The sequence below is a fragment of the Colius striatus genome, chromosome 13, assembly GCF_028858725.1.
Source record: "Colius striatus isolate bColStr4 chromosome 13, bColStr4.1.hap1, whole genome shotgun sequence".
Classification (NCBI taxonomy): Eukaryota; Metazoa; Chordata; class Aves; order Coliiformes; family Coliidae; genus Colius; species Colius striatus.
Genome location: NC_084771.1, coordinates 1,963,104 through 1,984,335, shown reverse-complemented (window position 1 = coordinate 1,984,335; position 21,232 = coordinate 1,963,104). Strand labels below are relative to the sequence as shown.

General features: G+C 54.8%; 3 protein-coding genes across 8 annotated transcripts; 2 read left to right on the top strand and 1 right to left on the bottom strand.

Moving 5' to 3' along the window:
- Positions 1-626: 626 nt before the first annotated feature.
- On the bottom strand, positions 627-9,965 carry BRCC3 (BRCA1/BRCA2-containing complex subunit 3). Of its 2 annotated transcripts, XM_062006746.1 has the most exons (8): positions 9,847-9,965; positions 8,616-8,735; positions 7,428-7,515; positions 6,171-6,259; positions 4,463-4,518; positions 3,735-3,866; positions 3,176-3,219; positions 627-1,354 (listed from the first exon to the last, which is right to left on the bottom strand). In XM_062006746.1, the coding sequence occupies exons 1-8, from the start codon at positions 9,949-9,951 to the stop codon at positions 1,203-1,205; spliced, it is 786 nt and encodes a 261-aa protein (XP_061862730.1). In that variant the 5' UTR covers positions 9,952-9,965; the 3' UTR covers positions 627-1,202. The 2 variants fall into 2 exon arrangements, with proteins under 2 accessions (XP_061862730.1, XP_061862729.1); XM_062006745.1 differs by lacking the exons at positions 7,428-7,515; positions 8,616-8,735; positions 9,847-9,965 and adding an exon at positions 7,003-7,420.
- Positions 9,966-10,352: 387 nt separating this feature from the next.
- On the top strand, positions 10,353-20,901 carry CMC4 (C-X9-C motif containing 4). 4 transcript variants are annotated; one of them, XM_062007054.1, is made up of 4 exons: positions 10,353-10,398; positions 10,690-10,737; positions 16,390-16,457; positions 19,455-20,901. In XM_062007054.1, the coding sequence occupies exons 3-4, from the start codon at positions 16,400-16,402 to the stop codon at positions 19,622-19,624; spliced, it is 228 nt and encodes a 75-aa protein (XP_061863038.1). In that variant the 5' UTR covers positions 10,353-10,398; positions 10,690-10,737; positions 16,390-16,399; the 3' UTR covers positions 19,625-20,901. The 4 variants fall into 4 exon arrangements, with proteins under 4 accessions (XP_061863038.1, XP_061863037.1, XP_061863036.1 ...); XM_062007053.1 differs by lacking the exon at positions 10,690-10,737 and having other exon boundaries at positions 10,356-10,398; XM_062007052.1 differs by lacking the exons at positions 10,353-10,398; positions 10,690-10,737 and adding an exon at positions 15,337-15,426.
- On the top strand, positions 10,744-16,419 carry MTCP1 (mature T cell proliferation 1). Of its 2 annotated transcripts, XM_062007051.1 has the most exons (5): positions 10,744-14,724; positions 14,840-15,010; positions 15,166-15,217; positions 15,302-15,339; positions 16,390-16,419. In XM_062007051.1, exons 1-3 carry the CDS (start codon positions 14,617-14,619, stop codon positions 15,211-15,213), a joined length of 327 nt encoding a protein of 108 aa, XP_061863035.1. In that variant the 5' UTR covers positions 10,744-14,616; the 3' UTR covers positions 15,214-15,217; positions 15,302-15,339; positions 16,390-16,419. The 2 variants fall into 2 exon arrangements, with proteins under 2 accessions (XP_061863035.1, XP_061863033.1); XM_062007049.1 differs by lacking the exon at positions 16,390-16,419 and having other exon boundaries at positions 15,302-15,390.
- Positions 20,902-21,232: the final 331 nt, after the last annotated feature.

The following is a 21,232-nucleotide window of genomic DNA, read 5'->3' as shown; positions in this document are numbered from 1 at the left end:
GCTAAGGAGTCGGCAGGAATGTCACAACCTCTGCTGCACTAACTCAGGCAGCTCATTTTCATCTCCTTGAGCATTTCAGGATTTAGATTAGCACCAAGGAGCTGAAACACAAGTGCTGTCTGTGCTCTTGGTTCCTTTGCTCCCTGGAGACAAGGGCTGCCCAGGGGAGTTGTGGAGGCTCCTTGGAGGTCTTTGAGAACCACCTGGACATGTTCCTGTGTGACCTGATCTAGGTGACCCTGCTTCTGCAGGGGGTTGGACTGGCTGATTCCTAAAGGTCCCTTCCAATCCCCACCATTCTATGATTCTATGAGACAGATTCCACAGAACAGAATGCAGATGACAATGTGCATGATGGAGGATACTCTGAAATGCAAAGGATTTGTTCAACAGCAGCTATTACATTTCAACCCAATGAAATTGCTGCAAAGCTCAGCATGTAAGAATGACAAGCCTGCATGTTTATCCACTCCCTTGTCAGCACCTCTGAGAAGGAGCCACATTCTCTTCCCCTGAGCCAACAGCAACAGTTGATGTTGTAGAGAAAGTAAGAGAACACAGACTGTTCCAGAAGTGCAGGCACTGGCACTTGGTAGCACCCACTTCATTGGGACTCCAAACATCTCTGGCTTTGGAATTCTTTATTTGGTTTGAAGTATGCTGAACACAGATCCTATGTCAAGGTTCTGCCAGGTCCCTTCCCAAGCTTCCCTCCCACCTCTTACCTGCCTGGGTGGAAAACCACTAATCCAGAACACTTCTAGATATAAGATCAGGGTCAACTGAAGCTAAGAAAAGATGGCAGGAATTGGCAGCATAAAATACAACTGCAGGGACACACTTTTCCTTCTAACACTCCTGTTCTAGGCTCCTGCAACACATGTGAAGTAATAACCCCTCTCTCAAAACACAGGGGAGGAACAACATGTTCCTTAGGTGTGTCCCCTCTTCAGGTGCTGCCCAACCCTGCTGCTGAGCTGGGATTCCACTGCACTGTGCAGTACCTGGGCAGATGCTGCTGTTTTCCATCAAGCTGAGGCAGGTAAAGCCCTTATTTATCCTGCTGAAGTGCTCTTTGTTGCATGCAGCAAGAGGCACAGCTTGTATCTTCATTGTAAAACAATGCAGGGCCACCCTTCAGCCAGGAGGAAGTCTTGTGTAGAGGTTTCTGTCTCTTTTCTGAAGGGTGTGCAGTTCCTCCTTCACTCCAAAGCAGCTAATTCCTCCAGGAGCTGCTCTTTCTCCTGCTGCAGCTCCTGCACCCGCTGTTTGTTCTGCTCTAGTCTGTCCTCCAGCCACTGAAGAAGTGGCCCACTGATGGCAGACATCTGGCTGCACAGGTTCTTTGTGAACACTGGAAAAAGCAAGAACATACCATACACGTGTGACCACACAGAAAACTCAGTGGGCTACAACCACCCCAAAGCCAAAGAAACTCTCCAACATCCCAGCCAAGGCACCCAGGCATCCCCATGAGAAAATCAGAATCAGCAGCTTCCTAAACAGGGAAATAAAGGATTCCAAGGTCATCTTTGGACACCCAGGGGGCAAATCAGAGCTACCACAGAAGCCTGCAGAGGAGCCTCTCACTGATGCTAATCAATTTCTAAATTCAAGGCAAAGAATGCCTCATTGATTGAACAGGTGAGAATGAGCCAGCAATGGGCAAGAAGCCAACGGCAGTCTGGGGGCATCCAGCAGAGTGTGGGCAGCAGGGCCAGGGAGCTTCTGCGCCCCCTCTGCTCTGCCACATGTGCTGAGGCCTCAGCTGGAGTCCTGTGCCCAGTTGTGGGCTCCCCAGCTGCAGAGAGGCCAGTGCAGGGCCACCAAGGTGCTCAGGGGACTGGAGCATCTTCCTTGTGAGGAAAGGCTGCGGGCCCTGGGGCTGTTCAGGCTGGAGAAGAGGAGACTGAGGGGCAGCTCATTCATAGCTCCAAATCTCTCACTGGTGGGTGTCAGGAGCTTGGGGCAGCACTTTCTCTCTGTTGTATCCAGTGACAGGACAAGGGGTGATGGGATGAAGCTGCAACACAAACAGTTCTATTGAAACCTAAGGGAAAACTGTTTGAGTGTTTGAGTGAGGGAGCCCTGGCCCAGGCTGCCCAGGGAGGGTGTGGAGGCTCCTGCTCTGGAGCTCTTCAAATCCACCTGGACACGTTCCTGTGTGACCTGATCTAGGTGGGAGCTGCTTTGGCAGGGGGTTGGACTGGATGAGCTCTAAAGGTCCCTTCCAAGCCCCCACCATGCTGTGAGTCTGTGATTCTGTGACCATGGGGTGTTTCCCTCAGAACAGAAGCAGGATTAGGATTCACCCTGTCTCACTGGCAAAAGTGAGGATGTCACATGCATGTAGCAAACAAGAAGTGCCAGGAGTACTGAGCATGGGTATAGATTAGCCAGACACTGCTTTAGAACTCAATAAATCCAAAATCCCTTTGCTGTTCTAACTGCAAAGAACTCCCAAACCCAACCATAAAAACCCAGAGAAACACAAAGTCTACTGAAATTTCATCTAAGTGTACAAAGGCAGAAGGATACAGCAGCACCATCAACCCCAGGATTAGGTTCTTCTACAACCTTTGATGTTTTTCTAAGTTACAATCCTGCTCCTCCAAAAGACTTTATGTTACAAGATGACAGCCTCAGGGAATGCTCTGTGTATGAATTCTGTTTGTGCTTTTTATGGCTAAGGGTGGATTGTTACACTTTGGGCCAGAATCTCAGAGTCTCAAGGGCTGGAAGGGGCCTGCAGAGCTCACCCAGTGCAACCCCCCTGCCAGGGCAGCACCACCTAGAGCAGGGCACACAGGAACCAGCTGGGTTGGAATGTCTCCAGAGAAGGAGCCTCCACAGCCCATCTGGGCAGCCCCTGCCAGTGCTCCCTCACCTCAACAGGGAACAAATTCTTCCTTGTGTTGCTCTGGAAGCTCTTCAGTTCCAGCTTGTTGCCCCTTGTCCTGTCACGGGCCATCCCTGAGCACAGCCTGGCTCCAGCCTCCTCACACCCACCCTTGATGCATCTGGAACCATTCCTGAGCTCACCCCTCAGGCTCCTCTTCTCCAAGCTAACTCCTCCCTCAAAGTTAAAAGCCAAACCAACCCCTGCTCAAGACTCTGCTGCTTTGGCTCTGGGAGCAGCATCCTGGATTCTCAAGTGCACAGAAGGAATCCTTACCTGAGCCATTATGAATCTTGGTTACAGAGTCTAGATGGGTGAGGCTGAGAGAATGAACAGAATGCAGGTTACTGACAAGTGAATTTTGTATTAGGCAAACCAGACTATAGAACCAGCTACAGAAAGTCACTGACATCTAAAGCTCTTGATTTGCTGAAGCCCTGTACATTCACAAGGACAAAGAAGAGCTTACAGCACAGAAACACCAGTGTTGAGTACCAGAGGCAGAAAACAAGCAAGCTGGTATTTTACCTTTCAGATTCTTTCTCTTCTTAACACTCTTCCCCTGATTAAACACTAGTGACTGCCACACACACAGCCACCTCACCCAAACACCACCATTAGCTCCCAGCCACTCTCTGATTTGCTGCAACAAAGCAACAATCACACTCAGCTCTTCAACTACAGCTCCTTCATGTGAAGCTGTCCCATCAGTTCCCCCACCAAGGCACAGCAGCTGCTGATGCTCCCGATTTTCTATAGCCCTGCTGAGGGAATGGTATTTAAAGCACAGGAACAGTGGAAACATGTGAGAGAGGTGCAGCCCTGGTGGTGTTACCTGTGAATTCTCCTGTAGGCATCTTGCTCCTCTTGGCAAAGGATCTTGGGCAGCTCTACAGCTGATTCCAGACACACTTTCCCAATGGTTTCGTGGGGGACAACGTGAATAGGAATTTCAATCCTTTCATATCTAAAAGATACAATGGATTTCACAGCAGCAAAGACTTACCACAAGCCTACTACAGTGTGTCCAAGGACCACAAGCCTACTACAGTGTGTCCAAGGCCTGGCAGTGCTGCAAGTTTCCTCTCAGGAACATGTGCCTGAGTCCACAGGCCAATGGCAGCCTGCTGTAGCCACACACTTGTCTTAAATTCAAAGGATAAAATGATAAAGCCACCAGCTGGGCAGCTCTGACAATGTGATGCACAGTGTGTGTGCAGCTGATGGGGGGCTCTACACCATGCAAGCTTGAAGCCTTGACCTTTAGAGCTGAAAACAAAAGCCTTCCACACAAAGGATTGCAGCCCAAATTCATGGATGGACTTACAGTGTCCTGCAACAAATATTCAGCTATGAAATTAAACAGCCTGAATCCTGATTTTCTCTTCAAGCAGCCTACAGAAGTTAGGAGGCCTCATTCAGGCATCTCTGTACACTATTTGCTCCTCATGATGAGCCTAGAAGGCACTTCCTTGAGACAGCTCAGAAAGCACAGACAACATGAAACAAGAAAGCAGAGACAAGATCTGACACTGGACATAGTTATTCTCCTGCTGTACTCACTCTGAGCTCTTCTGGGCCTGAATGGATTGGAAACAGGTGTAGAGAATCCTGCCTGTCTAAGAGAGAGAGCAGAAAGCCAGGTGTCAAAAGCAAGTCATCATTCTGTTACGAAGCAGAAAATGCTTTCAGATACGAAGCAGAAAATGCTTTCAGATAGCATGTCACAGCCTGCAAAGGTCCCCATTTCTCGTTTGGGTTGGTATGCTGGAGCTGCTGACACACAGATACTGACAGACTCACCTCCTAAAGTAACATTTCCTAAAGAGGTCACAGGTAGAGAGGTGCAATAAGCTGCTTCTTATGGCCTGCACAGCTGAAGGGCACTCACAGATCTCAGTGCATTCAGATGCTGCAGCCATCTGACACAGTCCCAGACCCTAGTGCCAGCCCAGCTGGAGACTCAGGCTGTGCAGCAGCACCTGGGAATTCACAACTCCTTCTGCCACTGGGACTGTGATACAAACATCCCCACTGTACACATGCCCTGACAGCTTTCCTGCAGGCTGCAGCCAAGGATTTCAGCTTTGCCTGGAGGGTTTGTTGCCTTTGGAGTTTGATGGCCTGTTTTTGTTTAGGCTTTAGCCAGCAACTAAGCACCAGCCACTCGCTCGCTGCTCTCTCCACCTCCAGTAGGATGGGGAGGAGAAGCAGAAGACAGAGGTAAAAACTTGTGGGCTGAGATAGGGGAGTTTAATGGGACAACACAAGGAGAGAAGAAATACCACCAGCACTAAAAAAGCCCAGAGAGTGAGTGCTGCAACTGCACACCACCCAGAAACTGATGCCCAGCCTGTCTGTCCCCAGGCCCCAGTCCCTTCTCACCCCAACAGACCAGCTTCCCTGGCTACACACTCAGCATGATGTCAGATGGTATCACCCCATGGGATCAACTATCCCCCTGGCAAGGTCAGATGTCCTGCCTCTGTCCCCTCCTCATTTTTCTTGTGAGAAATTAACTCTATGCCAAGTGAGGCCAGGACATCACCCACCAGCAACGTGGCAGCAACGTGCCCTCGTGGGCAAGAAGCCAATGGCACCCTGGGCTGGGTCAAAAGGGCTGTGGGCAGGAGGTCAGAGAGGTTCTGCTCCCCCTCTGCTCTGCTGAGACCACATCTGGAATCTTGTGTCCAGCTGTGAGCCCCTCAGTTGCAGAAGGACAGGGAGCTGCTGGAGAGAGTTCAGCACAGGGCACAGAGATGCTGGAGTGGAGCATCTGCCTTGTGCTGAAAGGCTGAGGGAGCTGGGGCTCTCTCTGAAGGGAGACCTTCTCACTCTCTACAACTACCTGAAAGGAAGCTGTAGCCAGATGGGCTCAGTCTGTTCTCCCTGGTAACAAGCAATAGAACAAGAGGAAAAGGCCTCAAGTGTCAGCAGGGGAGGTTCAGGCTGGGTGTGAGGAGGAATCTCTTGGCTGCCAGCGCTGTCAGGCATTGGAAGGGGCTGCCCAGGGAGCTGCTGGAGTCACCGTCCCTGGAGGGGTTTCAGAGCTGGGTGGGTGCTGCACTGAGGGCAATGGGCTGGTGGGTGATGGGGCTGGGACAGAGGCTGCACCCCATGGGCTGAAAGATCCCTTCCAGCTGAAACCACTCTGTGATTCAATGATTCTCTGAATACCCCCTTGGCTCCTCCAGCTCAGCTGCCCTGGCTCTGTCCCCTCAACAGCTTCTTGTGAAAACAAACCCTACCACAGGCAGACCCAGCACACTACCTTTGTGTTTTTGTCCTCAATGAAGCAGGAAAAGATAAGTCCCACGAAGCCTTGGTCCATCATCTGATACATGGCTTGTGTACGGACATCTGCAGCCAAAGGAAGAAGAGAATGAGAACTCCCTGCTCACCTTTGCTGCCTTTTGAAGGGTGACAGATTCTGCCAGCACATGTCACCAGGCTTTAAAACAAAGTTACTCCAGGTGGTTTAAGAAAGAAATTGCTCCCACTTGAACACAAGGAGAAACTTCTTTCCTTGGGGGTGAGGGAGCCCTGGCCCAGGCTGCCCAGGGAGGGTGTGGAGGCTCCTGCTCTGGGGGTTCCAAACCACACCTGGACACATTCCTGTGCCCCCTGAGCCAGGGGAACCTGCTTGAGCAGGGGGTTGGGCTGCAGAAGCTCTGCAGGGCCCTTCCAGTCCCCACCATGCTGGGATTATATGTGAAATGAAATTAAACAGGGTGAGTTAACAAAGCAAGGAATGATTTTAGCCTCATCCTGCTGCTACTGGTCACTGTGTGGCCAAAACACCCAACAATGGCAGATCCCCACCCACTGCTTGCAAAAAAGCTTTCATTTCTGCATTGGCACTCACAGATGGCAGAAAGCATCACAGGAAACCTACAATCCCTACAGTTTTGGGGGTTGTTTTTGCTATTCCCACACCCTGGGTCTAGTTTTCCTGTCTGGAAGAAGAGTAGTTTTAGCAGTGACTGATCTGGGACTCCTCAACCAGGTAAAGGTTGAGCACATGGGGCACAGAGACAAGAGTGAAGCTGCTTAGACTGGAGGAGACTGAGGAGGGAGCTTATTAATAGCTACAGATGTCTCACTGGTGGGTGTCAGGAGCTTGGGGCAGCACTTTCTTTCTGTTGTACCCAGCGCCAGGACAAGGGGTGATGGGATGAAGCTGCAACACAAACAGTTCCATTGAAACATCCCCAGTGAGGGAGCCCTGGCCCAGGCTGCCCAGGGAGGGTGTGGAGGCTCCTGCTCTGGAGGTTCCCAACTCACTGGACACGTTCCTGTGTGACCTGATCTAGGTGGGAGCTGCTTTGGCAGGGGGTTGTGCTGGATGAGCTCTAAAGCTCCCTCCCACCCAGCTGAGAATCCAGAGGTCCCTGAAGCCCACCCAGACCAGCTGTCCCACCACAGCTCAGCTGCCAAACCAAACCCTTCAGGAAAATGTGGTATATTGAGAACCACAGTGTGAAGCTGTTGGGTTTTCATGCAGATGCCAGAGCCAGGCTGTTCTTACCCACGTGTGAGGGCCAGACAGTGATGTGAGGGTGAGAGTGGTACCAGCCCACCACTCTCATGGGCCGGCCTGTCGTTTCAGCCAACCTGTGTGTGAGTCAAGGAGCTTCTGAAACCCAGGAGCTCATCACTGCCCTGCACTCAGCTTTGCTGAGGCTGCACCTCCAGTACTGTACCCACTTCTGGGCCTCTCCCTATGAGAAGGACATGGAGGTGCTGGAGAGGATCCAGAGGTGGGAACCAAGCCAGGAAAGGATTTGGAGCGTGTCTGAGATGAGGAAGGGCTGAGGGATCTGGGGCTGTTGAGCCTGGGGAAAAGGAGGCTCAGGGGAGACCTTCTCACTCTCTACAGCAACCTGAAAGGCAGCTGCACTGAGGTGGGGTTGGTCTGTTCTCCCTGCTAACAAGCAACAGAACAAGAGGAAACAGCCTCAAGTGTCCCCAGGGGAGGTTCAGGCTGGGTGTGAGGAGGAATCTCTTGGCTGCCAGGGCTGTCAGGCATTGGAAGGGGCTGCCCAGGGAGCTGCTGGAGTCACCGTCCCTGGAGGGGTTTCAGAGCTGGGTGGGTGCTGCACTGAGGGCAATGGCCTGGTGGGTGATGGGGCTGGGACAGAGGCTGCACTCCATGGGCTGAAAGGGCTCTGTCAGCTGAAACCACTCTGTGGTTCTATGGGCTTTTGTACAAGGATAAACAGCAGCTTTAAAAGATCAGCAGAAGTGCTGATCCCTTTCCAAGGGTGATGAGCCACGTGGCAGGAAGCTGATGAAGCCTCTTCTCCAGCCTCAGCAGGTGCCACTGCTGCAGCAGCCTGTGCAAATCAGCATCCCTGGAGGCTGTGCAGGGGAAAAGCCTCTAGTGCACCATGCTTGGAAACAGAGACTTGTCAACCTTTCATCTTCTACCAGTTCTCCCTGCTGAACTGCTGCCCTTCCCCAAAAACATTCTTCAAGTTTTACTTGTGACCAAAGCAAAAAGCAGCCACAACCCCCCCCCCCGCAGTGACAGCACTGGAAATGCTGGAACCAACAAAGGCTCCAGAGCACAGCCCCTCAAAGCAAAGAGCTGTAGGAGGGAAGCAGCACACAGCTTGAAGCCAAACAGAACAGATCCTACACCACAGCACATAAAAAGCAGCCTGAGGTAAAGGCCTTTCCCCTGGTGAGCTGGCTGCTGTGTCAGTAAGGATATCTCTGCTTCAGTGGAAGCAGCTGAGAGCTGCTCAGGTGAGATCTCCACACGGTCTTTCCTCTTGTCGGAGCGGCGCAGGATGATCACGGAGTGGATGTGAACAATGCGGCTGGTGTCCACCTGGGGGAGGAAACAGCCACCACAGAACCTCTGCACAGCAGGGGCTGTGCTCCAGAGAAAAGCACCCTCAAGGGAAAGGAGGGCTGGTGTACCTCCAGCAGGGAAAAGGCATCCCTAGGAGCACAGGCTGGGAAGGCTTCCTCCCCGCTTTGACTGATGTGGCTGTAGGAACTACAGGGCACCACCAGCCAGGAATGGAGAGAGGCCTGAGGTGCAGGGGCATGGCCCACGCTCACCCAGGCTTGTACAATGCTCCCTGCCACACTGACCCAGCCCCACTCACTCTGCAGAGCTGCTCTCCAGCAGGGCAATCCCCAGCTAAGCACCAGGCCAGGCTGGGGGTGAGCTGCTGGAGAGCAGCTCCAGGAGACAGACCTGGGAGTGCTGGGTGATAAGAAACTGCCCATGAGCAGCAACGTGGCCTCGTGGGCAAGAAGCCAATGGCAGCCTGGGGGCATCCAGCAGAGTGTGGGCAGCAGGGCCAGGGAGCTTCTGCTCCCCCTCTGCTCTGCCACATCTGCTGAGGCCTCAGTTGGAATCCTGTGCCCAGTTGTGGGCTCCCCAGCTGCAGAGGGACAGGGAACTGCTGCAGAGAGGCCAGTGCAGGGCCACCCAGATGCTCAGGGGACTGGAGCATCTTCCTTGTGAGGAAAGGCTGCGGGCCCTGGGGCTGTTCAGGCTGGAGAAGAGGAGACTGAGGGGGCAGCTCATTCATAGCTCCAAATCTCTCACTGGTGGGTGTCAGGAGCTTGGGGCAGCACTTTCTGTTGTACCCAGTGGCAGGACAAGGGGTGATGGGATGAAGCTGCAACACAAACAGTTCCATTGAAACACAAGGAGAAACTGTTGGAGTGTTTGAGTGAGGGAGCCCTGGCCCAGGCTGCCCAGGGAGGGTGTGGAGGCTCCTGCTCTGGAGGTTTCCAAACCCCCCTGGTTCCCGTGTGCCCTGACCTAGGCGGGAGCTGCTTGGGCAGCGGTTGGGCTGGTCTCAGGTCAGGGCCTGTGTGACGCGATGAGCTCCCGCAGACCACCAGCCCCGGCCGGGCCGCACCTGCTGCCGCTGTGCCCCCCGCCCGCCGCCCACCGCCCTTCCCCGGCCCGTCCCCGGTACCTCGCCGATGCAGAGCCCCATCACCTCCTCCTTCTCGGTGCTCAGCGCGTGGTTGAGGCACACGAGGAACGCGTCGGCCTCCAGGTGCACGGCCTGCACCGCCATGGCGCCTCCTCCCGCCCCCCTGCTCCCGCCCCCCGCCCCGCGCCGACCAATCCCCGCGCGGCTGCCGCGGCCTCACAGCCAATCAGCGCGCCCGCCGTGCTCGCGCGGCTTCCTGGGGCCCCCAGTGGTGCCGCGCGGCGGAAGCTCCGTGTCGCCCACGCCAGCGGCGGCCCCGGCGTTCCGTCTCCGTTCCGTTCCGTCTCCGTTCCGTGCCGTTCCGTGCCGTGCCGTGCCGTGCCGTGCCGTGCCGTGCCGGTGCGGGGCGGTGCGGGGCGGCGCGGGGCGGGGCTGCGCTGCGTTGCGCGCCGGCCATTGGGGCCCGCGAGCAGGCGCGGCGGGGGAGGCCGGGCGGGTGGGGGGGCGGTGTGAGGCGGCGGCGGCGGGGTCAGAGGGGAGGGCGGGGGAAGGCTTCGGTCGGTGCACGCGGCGGCCGCCACCGGGCTGCAGGTAGGTCACGGGCGGGCGGCCGCGGGGCCCGGCCCGGCGCCTCCCGCTCCGCCCGGCGCCGCCGCACGCCCACGGGCCCGGCTCGGGTGGGAGGCGGTTGCTCTGGAGACGTGCTGCGCCTTCTTCCCCGGCCGCGGCGGACGGGCCTCCCCGCTGCTCCTCCCCGCGCCGCACGGGCCCCCCGCGCCCTCTTCTCGGCTGCTTGGCTCGTCCTTCCTTCCCTCCTCCCTCCCTTCGCCGGGGCTCGCACACACACTACGTCCGTCCCTTCTTGTCTTCCCGTCTCTTTAGAGCCTCCCGAAGCTTCGACCCTCGCGGCTGCACGGCCCCGGCTGGTCGGTGAGCGTCTGCCAGCCCTCGGGTTGGGTCACAGAGCTGTTTTGTTCAGGGCGAGTGCTCCGGGTAGAGTCCAACCCCCCCACCCCCCGCCCTGCCCCCCAAGAAGAAGCTGTAGAGCGACTCAATGTGACGCCAGGCAGCTCCTCTGAGCCCTGACGGGGGCTTTCAGGCTACGTGCAGGGAGAGCAGGCAGCTGAATGCTCTCCACCACAAAGCCCAACTGGCCGGCTCTGATCCAAAAAGCTCTTTAGCCCACACTCTGCCCACTTCCCTAAGCCTCAAGCAGTGCTGGGTTTCTTCCCCCCACACCCCCCACGGTGCCTAAATGGCAGCTGAACACTTGGAGGAGTCAGACTCGGCCTCTTCGAAAACGCAGGGGAGGGAGTGTGGGGTGTGTTTGTGCCGAGCTCCACCTCTGGCCATGGGCCAAGCACCAACTGCAACAGTTCCTGTCACTGTTTCTGGGGGTGGGTTTTTTAGGTAAAAGATGTTAATGAACCTCATCTGAAAGCAAATCAGTTGTGTCCAGCACAAGCTGCAGTCACCCTGCTGGCCACTCTCATGTTGTGGGGCTCAGAAAGCCACCCAGGGCAGCATCAGACTCCTGAGTCTGAAATGGACAGGGTACCTGTGAGGCTGGTTCCTGCCTTTAAATCTCCCCCAGTCAATACCTTAAACAGCCCAGTCTTCTGCAGGCCTGTTGCTGGGATCATGTTGCAGCTGACACCAAGCTGGGTGCAAGTGTGGGTCTGCTTGAGGGCAGGGAAGCTTTACAGAGAGATCCAGACAGGCTGCATGGCTGAGCCAAGGCCAGTGCCATGAGTGTCAGTAAGGCCAAGGGCTGGGTCCTGCCCTTGGGCCACAACAACAAGGCCTGGGGAGGAGTGGCTGGAAGCTGCCAGGCACAGAGTGTTGGTTGGCAGCAGCTGAACAGGAGCCAGCAGCGTGCCCAGGTGGGCAAGAGGCCAAGGGCATCCTGGCCTGGCTCAACAACAGCAGGAGCAGGGAGCTGATCATTGCCCTGGACTTGGCTTTGCTGAGGCTGCACCTACAATACTGTGCCCAGGTCTGGGCCCCTCTCTACAAGGACATGGAGGTGCTGGAGAGGATCCAGAGGCAGCTGCCAAGCTGGGAAAGGATTTGGAGCATGTCTGAGATGAGGAAGGGCTGAGGGATCTGGGGCTGTTGAGCCTGGGGAAAAGGAGGCTCAGGGGAGACCTTCTCACTCTCTACAGCAACCTGAAAGGCAGCTGCAGTGAGGTGAGGGTTTGTCTGTTCTCCCTAGGAACAAGCAATAGAAGAGGAAAAGGCCTCAAGTGTCAGCAGGGGAGGTTCAGGCTGGGTGTGAGGAGGAATCTCTTGGCTGCCAGGGCTGTCAGGCATTGGAAGGGGCTGCCCAGGGAGCTGCTGGAGTCACCGTCCCTGGAGGGGTTTCAGAGCTGGGTGGGTGCTGCACTGAGGGCAATGGCCTGGTGGGTGATGGGGCTGGGACAGAGGCTGCACCCCATGGGCTGGAAGATCCCTTCCAGCTGAAACCACTCTGTGATGATTCAAACCTTTGCCCAGGGCTGGTGCTGCAAATGGAAGCTGCTTGGGGAGATTTTGTTGGATGTGATGTTCTTTGTGCCAGATTCTGAAGGAACCAGGGTCAGAAGCAGGCTTTACACCTCACTTAAACCCCTGCAGCCTCACCTCTCCTTCCAGCCTGGCTTCCTTCAGGCTTCTCTTATTGCTCTCTGATAAAATCTGCCCAGATCAGAACTGTGGATGCTTTTTCCCCCCTTCCTAAGGGTTCAGCTGCAGATGTCTCAGCTTGTGCATCTCCCATCCCCTGTTCCTTTTGTGTGCTTGAGTGCTAAAGGCAGACCTGTCTTACTTCAGGCTTAACACTTTGCTTGTGGCCTCAGGGCTTTACTTGTGGCCTGAGCTCTGCAGCTCCACTGTGGTCTTAGAGGCTGGGCCTTTGAAAGTCTGGCAACTGAACTCAGAGCTCTGGAGTTCAGAGGATGTTTGGGACAAATGAGTGGGGCAAAGGGTGAGGCCACACTGTGTCCTCTGGGTGAGACCTTGTTCTGTCAGTCCTGTGCCTGGCATTGCTGTCATCCTTCACACACAGACACACAGGCCCAGGCTGACCCCTCCTGCCTGTAGTTGAGCAAAGCTGAACCAAGTTTGGGTTTGGACAGGAGACCTCCCAGGAGAGTTTGCTTGCTGTGCCTGCAGTTTCTCTTATACTGGAGTCAGTCTTGAGCCTTCTGGTTCTGGGGGTGAGAAGCTGTGGGGATTCCAGCTTTGAATGGAAGAAAAGCAAGTTGTTTGGTCAGGACTGAAGCCTTTGGCAGTTTGCTGCAGAGTATCCTGGCCAGATTCCAACCTGGGTGATGCCACTGAGCTGCCTGAACACGAGCGGCGGCGGCTGCTGCGTGTCACCCCCGGGCCAAGGGGTTTCCACACGTGGGGTTCAACTCCTCAGGGTCAAGCAGAATAAAAAGCACTTGCAGAAGTGTCCCTTGAACCCTCCCAGCTTGTTGTCAGTCTGCTGTCACCTTCCAGCTGCTGGAGTGGCTGAGCTCTCTGCCAGCGTGGTTCTTATCACACATCCACCCTCCCGCACGTCCAGCAAGGAAAGAAACACAATGAGGGATAGAGAGGTCACCAAGGGACAGCCCAGGTTGTGTTTGTTAGAGGTGGAACCGCTGTCACAGTGCTCTTGAGGCTGGTCTGTGCTTGGTGGTTGGCTTTCAGAAAGGCTTGAGGGATCCTTTAGCCCAGAGAAGCGTTGAGGTGAGATGGAGGAGGCAGCGTGGAGGCGCCTTCCCTGTCACACCCCAGTGTGTAACAGGCTTTGTCCTCTCTCTCTGGCAACCCCCTGCTTTGTTTTGCACCCAGATTTCCTTGCTGATGTCTGGGATATGTGCCCCAGAACTGTGCAGGTTCTCAGGAGGCCACTGTGCCTCCCTGGGGTAGGAATGTGCCACCTGCTTGGGAGCAGGAGGATGTTACGTGTGTTACAGCTTACTTCTGTTCTACTTTCAACCTAGATAAAGCATGAAGACTGTCTGTACCATTTTGATTACCTCTTCTAGGGTTCAAAGAGAGAACCATTTCCCCTGACCTCCATTTGCTAATGGCTCAGCTTGATCTAACTGGCACACAGCTAAACTGGCTGCTAAACACAAACCCCGGTAGGAAGAACCAGCTCCATGTCCGAAAGCCCTTTAGACCTGCTGCTGTGGGTGGCTTTGTGTGACCATCTGAGGGCTGAACGACCAGAGCTGCTCCCCAGAAGCTCCTGTGTGCCTGGACAATGCTGCCATCCTCTTGAGAGATGAGACCAAGGAGCCTTCATGATGCCAGCTCTGCAAGCCGCAGCCAGGAGAGCCCTGTGGCCTGAGCCTCGCGCTTTGTCTCCAGAGTGACCTTCGTTAAGCCACTCCCAGCCCTTGCCACAGCCTTTGCTGCTGGGATTCAGACCACCCTTAGCCACGGGACTCCTCTGGAAACCACTCACTTTGGGTTTCCCACCCCCCCCCTCTCCCCACACTCTGTTTTACTCAACGACTGTTAAGAGGACTGTTAGTGGAATAAGCAAAGCCAATCCTCCCAGGGTTTCACTCGAGCAGCTGTAGCCCCAGAATGCCTTACCACCGCCTGGCCCCTCCTGCAACTCCACCTCAACTTTCTCCTCACTTAGGCACCACCTTCACTTCCCCCCGAGCTGACTTTTAGGGACCTTCTCCAGCACATGCCCATCCTCCTCCAACGACTCCAGCGCCTGGAAGGTGCCTTTCGGCTTTGGAGAGCTTCCCTGGGCGGCCGCCGCCCCCAGGCGGAGCAGCCCATGAGCGCATCCCCGGGGCTGCCCCGCTGACGGGAGGGATGGCGGCGGCAGCGCGGCCGGGAGCTCCCCCCGTCCGCCTCTGGGTGCGACGCGTCGGGGTTTACTGCGACGAGCACCGCAAGACCTGGCTGGTGGCCGCGGAAGAGGCAAGTGTCCCCTCCCCGGGGCTCTGCTGGCGCAGCCGCCTTCTGCTGCATCTGCCAGTAACCGCCCTCTCTCCTTGTTGTGTGTGTTGTTCTCTCTTGTTGCTCTCCCCCCCAGGAGGAAGGTATGCTGAGGGCTCGGATCCAAAGAGTTCAGGTTCCCCTGGGTGAGGCGTTGCGACCCAGCCAGCTCCCCCCATCCCGGCTGCCGCACATGTGGCAGCTGTCCCAGGGTGAGCAGTACAGGGATAGTAACTCTCGCGTTTGGGAGATAGAGCACCATCTCATGGTAAGGATGGTGGCGACAACAGACCATAGTCACTGCCTGTTTGTGAAGTCGTGTTGAGCTCCCTGAGGGACGGCAAAGGACTGTTGTTCTGTTGAAGTCCGTTAGCTCAGCCGCGCTCACTGTAGACGTTTTGAACTTTTCCTTGTCGCTTTCAGCTCGGTGGTGTTGAAGAACTGCTGCTTAAGCTCGTGCCTGGGGATTAAGCTGGTATGTTGCAGACCTTTACCCTGCTTTTGTACCCTGCTCTGGTGGCTGCCAGACACTCTTTAACCTGGATTTTTGTCTTTTCAGGAGCAGTGGCTCTAGGAAGAGCTTCCCTTGTGTGTTTGGTACAATAAATGGTTCTCTCTCCATTGAAACGCGGCCACCTCTGGGGTGGAAGCAGTTAAACAGCACACAGCAACATCACACAAGAGGTTAGGACAGGCAGGGGAGTATTGTGTCCAAGTGAAAGCTCAGGGGGAGTTCTGGGCAGGCAGAACCTCATTGCCCCGGGTGGAGTTTGGCCAGGATGCTGCAAACGATGCCCAGGTGACACCAACGAGTGCTGCGGGCTCAGATGTTGTCAGACATTTCAAAGGCAGCACCTCCCTGGCTCTGGGCAGGGGAAGGAGCTTGACTCTGTCTTGGAGCTGAAGCCCCACAGCCACTTTTGGTAACAGCAGCACTTGCCTGGAGAGGTCTCCCATCCAACTGCCAGCTTTTGCACACTTTTTGATGTCTCACACCAGGTCACGCTCGTTACGGCTGCAGAAGGTCAAAGGGGGTGTCTGAAATGCCACTTGCTGGGGATTGGAACTGAAGTGGGTCTGTGCTCTGCTCTCTTTGGGGTTCTGGGTGTGGGATTTCCAAGAGCCTTTCTCCTGGGAGAAGGAAAAGCCTTTCTTTCTGTCCTTATGGAGCAGCCACAACTGAGTTGGTTTTAGGTTGGTTGGTTCTTTTTCAACACCTCTTGGACCTGCAGTTATGTGACTGACACCAAGCCCTTGGCTGCAGGGAGCTCAGAGAGGGCTTTTGCAGAGATCCATGTTGTACTCCAAGGCCTGGGGGGCACAGAACCTTTTGCAAGGAGTTAGTTAAACTGAATCATCCCAGTGGAAAAGGACACATTTTGACCAGAGAGAAGGAAAAGGCCTTCAGGCCCAGCAGTGTAAAACTTCCCATGCTCAGTGTCCACATCCTCATCCTTCTTCAGGGCACAGAGAGTGCTGGTGTGTGCTGGAGGCAGCTGCCAGCAGCAGAAGGTGCTTTCTGAGCTGTCTGCAGCAGAGAGGGAAGCTGGGAGCTCTTTAAGGCCTCTGCTTTCAGGCAGTGCCTTGCTCCCCCTCACCCCCTGCAAAGCACCTTCTTTCTACAGTAACCTTTTCCTGTCCTTTTAGTTGTCTGAACATGTCCCAGAAGGATCCCTGCCAGAAGCAAGCCTGCGAGATACAGAAGTGCTTGCAAGGTACCAAGTGTGGTTTGTGTGTGGGGTGTGAGTTGTAACAGTCAATGTTGTGCCTCCTTTCGCAGTGTTCTCAGTGCTGGTGCTGAGATCCCATGTGGAGCCTTGAGACTCAGCTGTAGGTGGTGAGATGCAGACATTATAATGAGCTCTCTTGCAGAGTGGGTAGTGAGGTGGTGGGTGGGTTGTGTGAGAACAGTGAAGAGCCAACTCCAGGGCTGAGACATGTCTGTCAGGAGTGGGTTAGGTGTGGGCTGTCTCCTTCCCTGGAGACATTCCAACCCAGCTGGTTCCTGCGTGCCCTACTCTAGGTGGTGCTGCTCTGGCAGGGGGGTTGCACTGGGTGAGCTTTCCAAGCCCCTTCCAGCCCTTGAGACTCTGCTAAGATTCCATGTGTGGGACCTGGCCATGAGATGCTCTCCTTCTGGAGAGCTTTAACAGCTGCTTTGTGTTAGCTGAGCTAAGTGTTTATATGGGCAGGGGAGAGGATGTGATAATGTGTTTGGAGAGTCTGAGCTGATGATTTGCAGAGGACAGTATCTGTAAAGCATGTTGGTTGCTTCTTGGAAAAGGGATTTGCCTTATGGAGTGAACAATGGAAAGGATTCCTCTGTGCCAAGGCAGCTCTGCCATATGGGGAAGTTCTTCCTGCCTCACCTGGTGAGGCTCTCAGCCACCATGCTCCGTGCACGAAGAACTGCTGGTGTTGGTGTAGGGATGAGGAGGCAGTGCCACAACTAAAGTCAATGCCAGGCCACTTCCACAGCAGCTCAACCTTTAGTTTGCAGACCACAGAGCAGGTCAGCTACAGTAGAGCAGGGAAGGAGGAGGTGGTCCTGCTGGGGAAGCTGAGGGATGGCTTTGCAGTAGTGATTGCAATCTGTGCAGGTAACTCAACAGCCCCTGTGCCTGGGGGAGGAAAAGCATCTGGGAAAAAGCAACAGTCAGGTCCTGGTAGATGTCTGTCTGTCCAGGGATTGTGTTTTGGAAGCTGTGTTAAGCTTGCAGCAAGGGTTCAGACACCCCCCTCTGCACGTTCCAAGCGTTTGTCTGGATGTTAGTTGTACTGTCTGCAGGGTTTGGAACATTCTCCCCACAGTAACTGCACTTAAAAGCTACTGTTTGACCCTGTTCTGGTCCCATCTGTGATGCTGGAGGTTATTCCAGTGTAGGTTTGTGTACAGATTTGATCTGAATGGTTGAGTGTTGGCAAGGAATGTCTGTATGCCCCAGACTCTGCCACATGCACACTCCAGTGCCCACCACTCCTCCAGCTCTCATTCTGGAGTGCTGCTGTGGCTGGTGCCTCAGAAGGCTCTGGAGCTGAGTTGCACAGGTGAAGCAGCTGAGTTCACAGCCAGCAAATGATGTTTCCCTGCAAGGATGAAAGTGATGGAGGACGTGTACAGAGCCTGAAGTGACAAATGCACACAGGCAGCGCAGAGGATGGCGAGTGGAGGCAGGAGCTGTGGGAGGTGCTGCCTTTCCAAAGGCTGCTTTGGGAGTGGGTCATTGTTCCAAAGGATCTTGCCTCTGTGAGACTGAATGCCAGCTGTACGTGTCTTTGTGGTTTGCTCTCCATTGCCTGACTAACCATTGTGCTTTCCAGGAGTGCCTCCCTGACACAGGGCAGGCTGTGCCTGGATGTGGCTGCAGTTTGAGAAACAAACCTGCACAGGCAGAGGAACAGTTAGGAGAGCCTTGGAGCCCTCCTCACTGGCAGGTTATGGCAGAGAGGGAGAGTAGCTCCCAAGGGCCTGCTGTGCTTCCTAGGCTGCCAGCTTGGCCAAAGCAGTAGCATCCCCATAACCATTTCTCAGGGGGTGATCTCTGTGCTTGCTACAGGTCACTCACCAACCCAGGGAGGGAACTGTTAGCCCAGCAGTCAGAGCAGGCTGACTTGCTCATTAACTGCAAGACATTTGCTGCTGCTTTCTGGGCTCTCTAGGTGGGTGCTGTGTTTGGCTCCCAGAGTTGCTCTTCTTTCCTTTAGTCTTTTAAAAGAATGCAGCTGTGTTGTCATCCAGAGCAGGGCAGGTAGCTCTGCACTCAGAATCACAGAGTCTCAAGGGCTGGAAGGGACCTGCAGAGCTCACCCAGTGCAACCCCCCTGCCAGGGCAGCACCACCTAGAGCAGGGCACACAGGAACCAGCTGGGCTGGAATGTCTCCAGAGGAGGAGCCTCCACAGCCCATCTGGGCAGACAGACAGGTAGTTATTAACTCATGGAGAGAGTGCAGAGGTGGGCACAGCTGTACATGCACTAAGATGTGAGCCCAGCCATCCCAGGTCAGGTTAGGAGCTTCTTTAGCCCTTCGTGCCAGCCCTGGAATTGTCCAAAGAGAAGCCTAGGAAGGAAAGGGAGAGGTCAAGTAACAGTTGTGTGGCTTAAGAAGCTTCCTGGGCCCTTTGTGAGGAAGGTGGCTGTGTCACTGGCTCTGTGCAGTTGGGCTCAGCTGCTGGTGTCTGCCCAAGCATTCCCACCAGCCTCGCTTGTGCTGCAAAGCCACAGCCCCCCACAAGTGGCCCCCAGGCTGGCAGCCAGGCTGCTCACCTCTTCCTTTTACAAACCCCACAGTGCTGAGTGGTCCCTCTATACCAAATCCTCCTTGGGTGCTCTTACTGCACTTGGCTGCACACCTTACAGCTGGGTTGAAGACCACGGCTGACGAGATGCAGCTGAAAAGCACACAGGCTAAAGAATGGAAGGATTGAAGAGCAGCAAGGAGGAAACCCCCATTCTTATTGTAGTGGGACATGAGAGCTGCAAAAGTAGGGCTCTGCAGAGCCCCATCCCCAGCAGCAAGACTGCCTCTGCAGGGCTTCAGCCACCTGAACCTAAAGAGGGATGTGGGGAGAGCACAGAAAGGGATTGAAATGCTTGTAAGCAGCTCTTGCTTTCCAGAGAAACACCCAGCCCAGCAGCTGAAGGGCTGGGACAGATGTGTCCCAAAACCTGTTCCCCTCTGCAGATTTACTGTCTCCTTCTTGTTTTCCCAGTGAACAACTACCTGGAGTCCAAGTGTGAGAGTGTGCTGCGGGAGATGCGGAGGTGCTGCGCCCGCTACCCCAAGGGCAGATCCATCTGCTGTTCAGGCTTTGAGAAGGAAGAAAGGGAGAAAGAAAAGCTGAAGGTGACTTCAGAAGGAATCCCCTCACCACCTCAGTAACACAATGCAGCTTCAGCAGGTGCCAGAGCAGGGACTCTGCCGCAGAGCTTGTGTGTGCTTTTGCAGGCCAGGCAGATAGCTCCCAGAACACCCCTCCCCCCGGCACACCAAAAAGTACCAACTCATGGCCTGCTCAACAGACTTGATTTCTTTTGTACCAAAATGTCATCTGTATTGTCTTGGCATTTGTACCTGTGTCTGTGAAAAGTCAACTTGGTATTTGTAGAGTGCTCACCTTACTCTAACCTCTCCTTGCTCTCACAATGGGGAACTGGAACCGAGTGATTCTAGCTTCTGGAGCAAGAGGTACAGGAAACGAGCTGAGAAGAGTTGAGTTTGAAGTGCAACACAGGAAACAAGCCCATTCTGACACAGCAGAAGGTCTCACTGCCCTCAGTGCAGTAGTCCCAGACAACATTGGCCTGTCCAGTGGTTCAAGCTCAAGCGTGGGAATCGGGTCAGGGGGTTGTTGCCGGGTCTTGCAGAGATCAGGAGTGACTCAAGTCACTTTGCCCAAGTGCCTCACTTTCCCACTGGACAGGCTCCTGTTTACTTTCTGTTTGAATTGCCTCCACGCTGCTATTTGCATGACAAAGATGTTACAGGCACATTCTTTCAGGGATTGCTACAGGGTTAGGGGTGTTTTTTAAAGAGCAAAAGCAATATTCATTTGGGAGATCTGACTGTTGCAACATTTCCAAACGTTGGGATCACTGAACACCTTGAAGCAATATGTTATGAACCCAGCATAGTTCCACCTGCTGGCACCCAGAGGCCCTGGGCTAGATCCAAGAACTGATGTAGGTGCTGCTTTACTGAACAAGCAGTTGTAGGCACTTGCTTTCAACACAGCAGTTCCAGGCTCCCTCCCCAAGCCGCTGTGGCTGCAGCCCGGGGAGAGGCGGCTTCTCAGAAGCTCTCACCTGTGCAGCACAATTTCCTGTGACCTGTAGGAAGAGCTCAGCAGACAGGTTCCTGCATCACCCTTCAGAGCTGCCTCAGTCTCTGTGTCCTCTGTAGCAGGAGTCCAGGCACCTCAGTGGGTGCCAAGTCCATTTCAGGGCCTAGGCACCTATTCAAACCCACTAGGCCCCTAACTCTGTCATTAGATCTAGCCATAAAGGACTCTTGTGCTGTGATCAAGTACACCTTCCTTATGAGATACAGCTCCTAGAAACAAACCACTGTAGCCTAGGCACAATAGGGGAGTGTATTGAAGCCCAGAAGGGCAAAACCATCTGTATTCACCGCTCTGAGACACCGTGGTACAAAATAAACGACTGGAACAACTGGAAGCCTCAGCTGGGTGGTTTATTGAGGGCCCAGGGAGCTGCAAGGCAGGCAGCCTGGCTGCTGCTCACACTCCACAGCTCCATGGCACACAATCCTGTTTGAAATAGAAGCTGCTGGGTGTTTTTATAGCTTGAGATCAGTCAGGACTGGCTCCTCCTGCCACCCCCCTGCACACAGAAAGCCCTGGAGGCAAAAAGGGGGGCTCAGTGGCCTTGGTAAGAAGGGGAGAGGGGTGACAGCGCTGTGGAGCAGCTCAAACACTTGCTGAGTGGCTCATTTTGCCCCTTTTGCCTTATGTGAGCAGGAGATACCCCA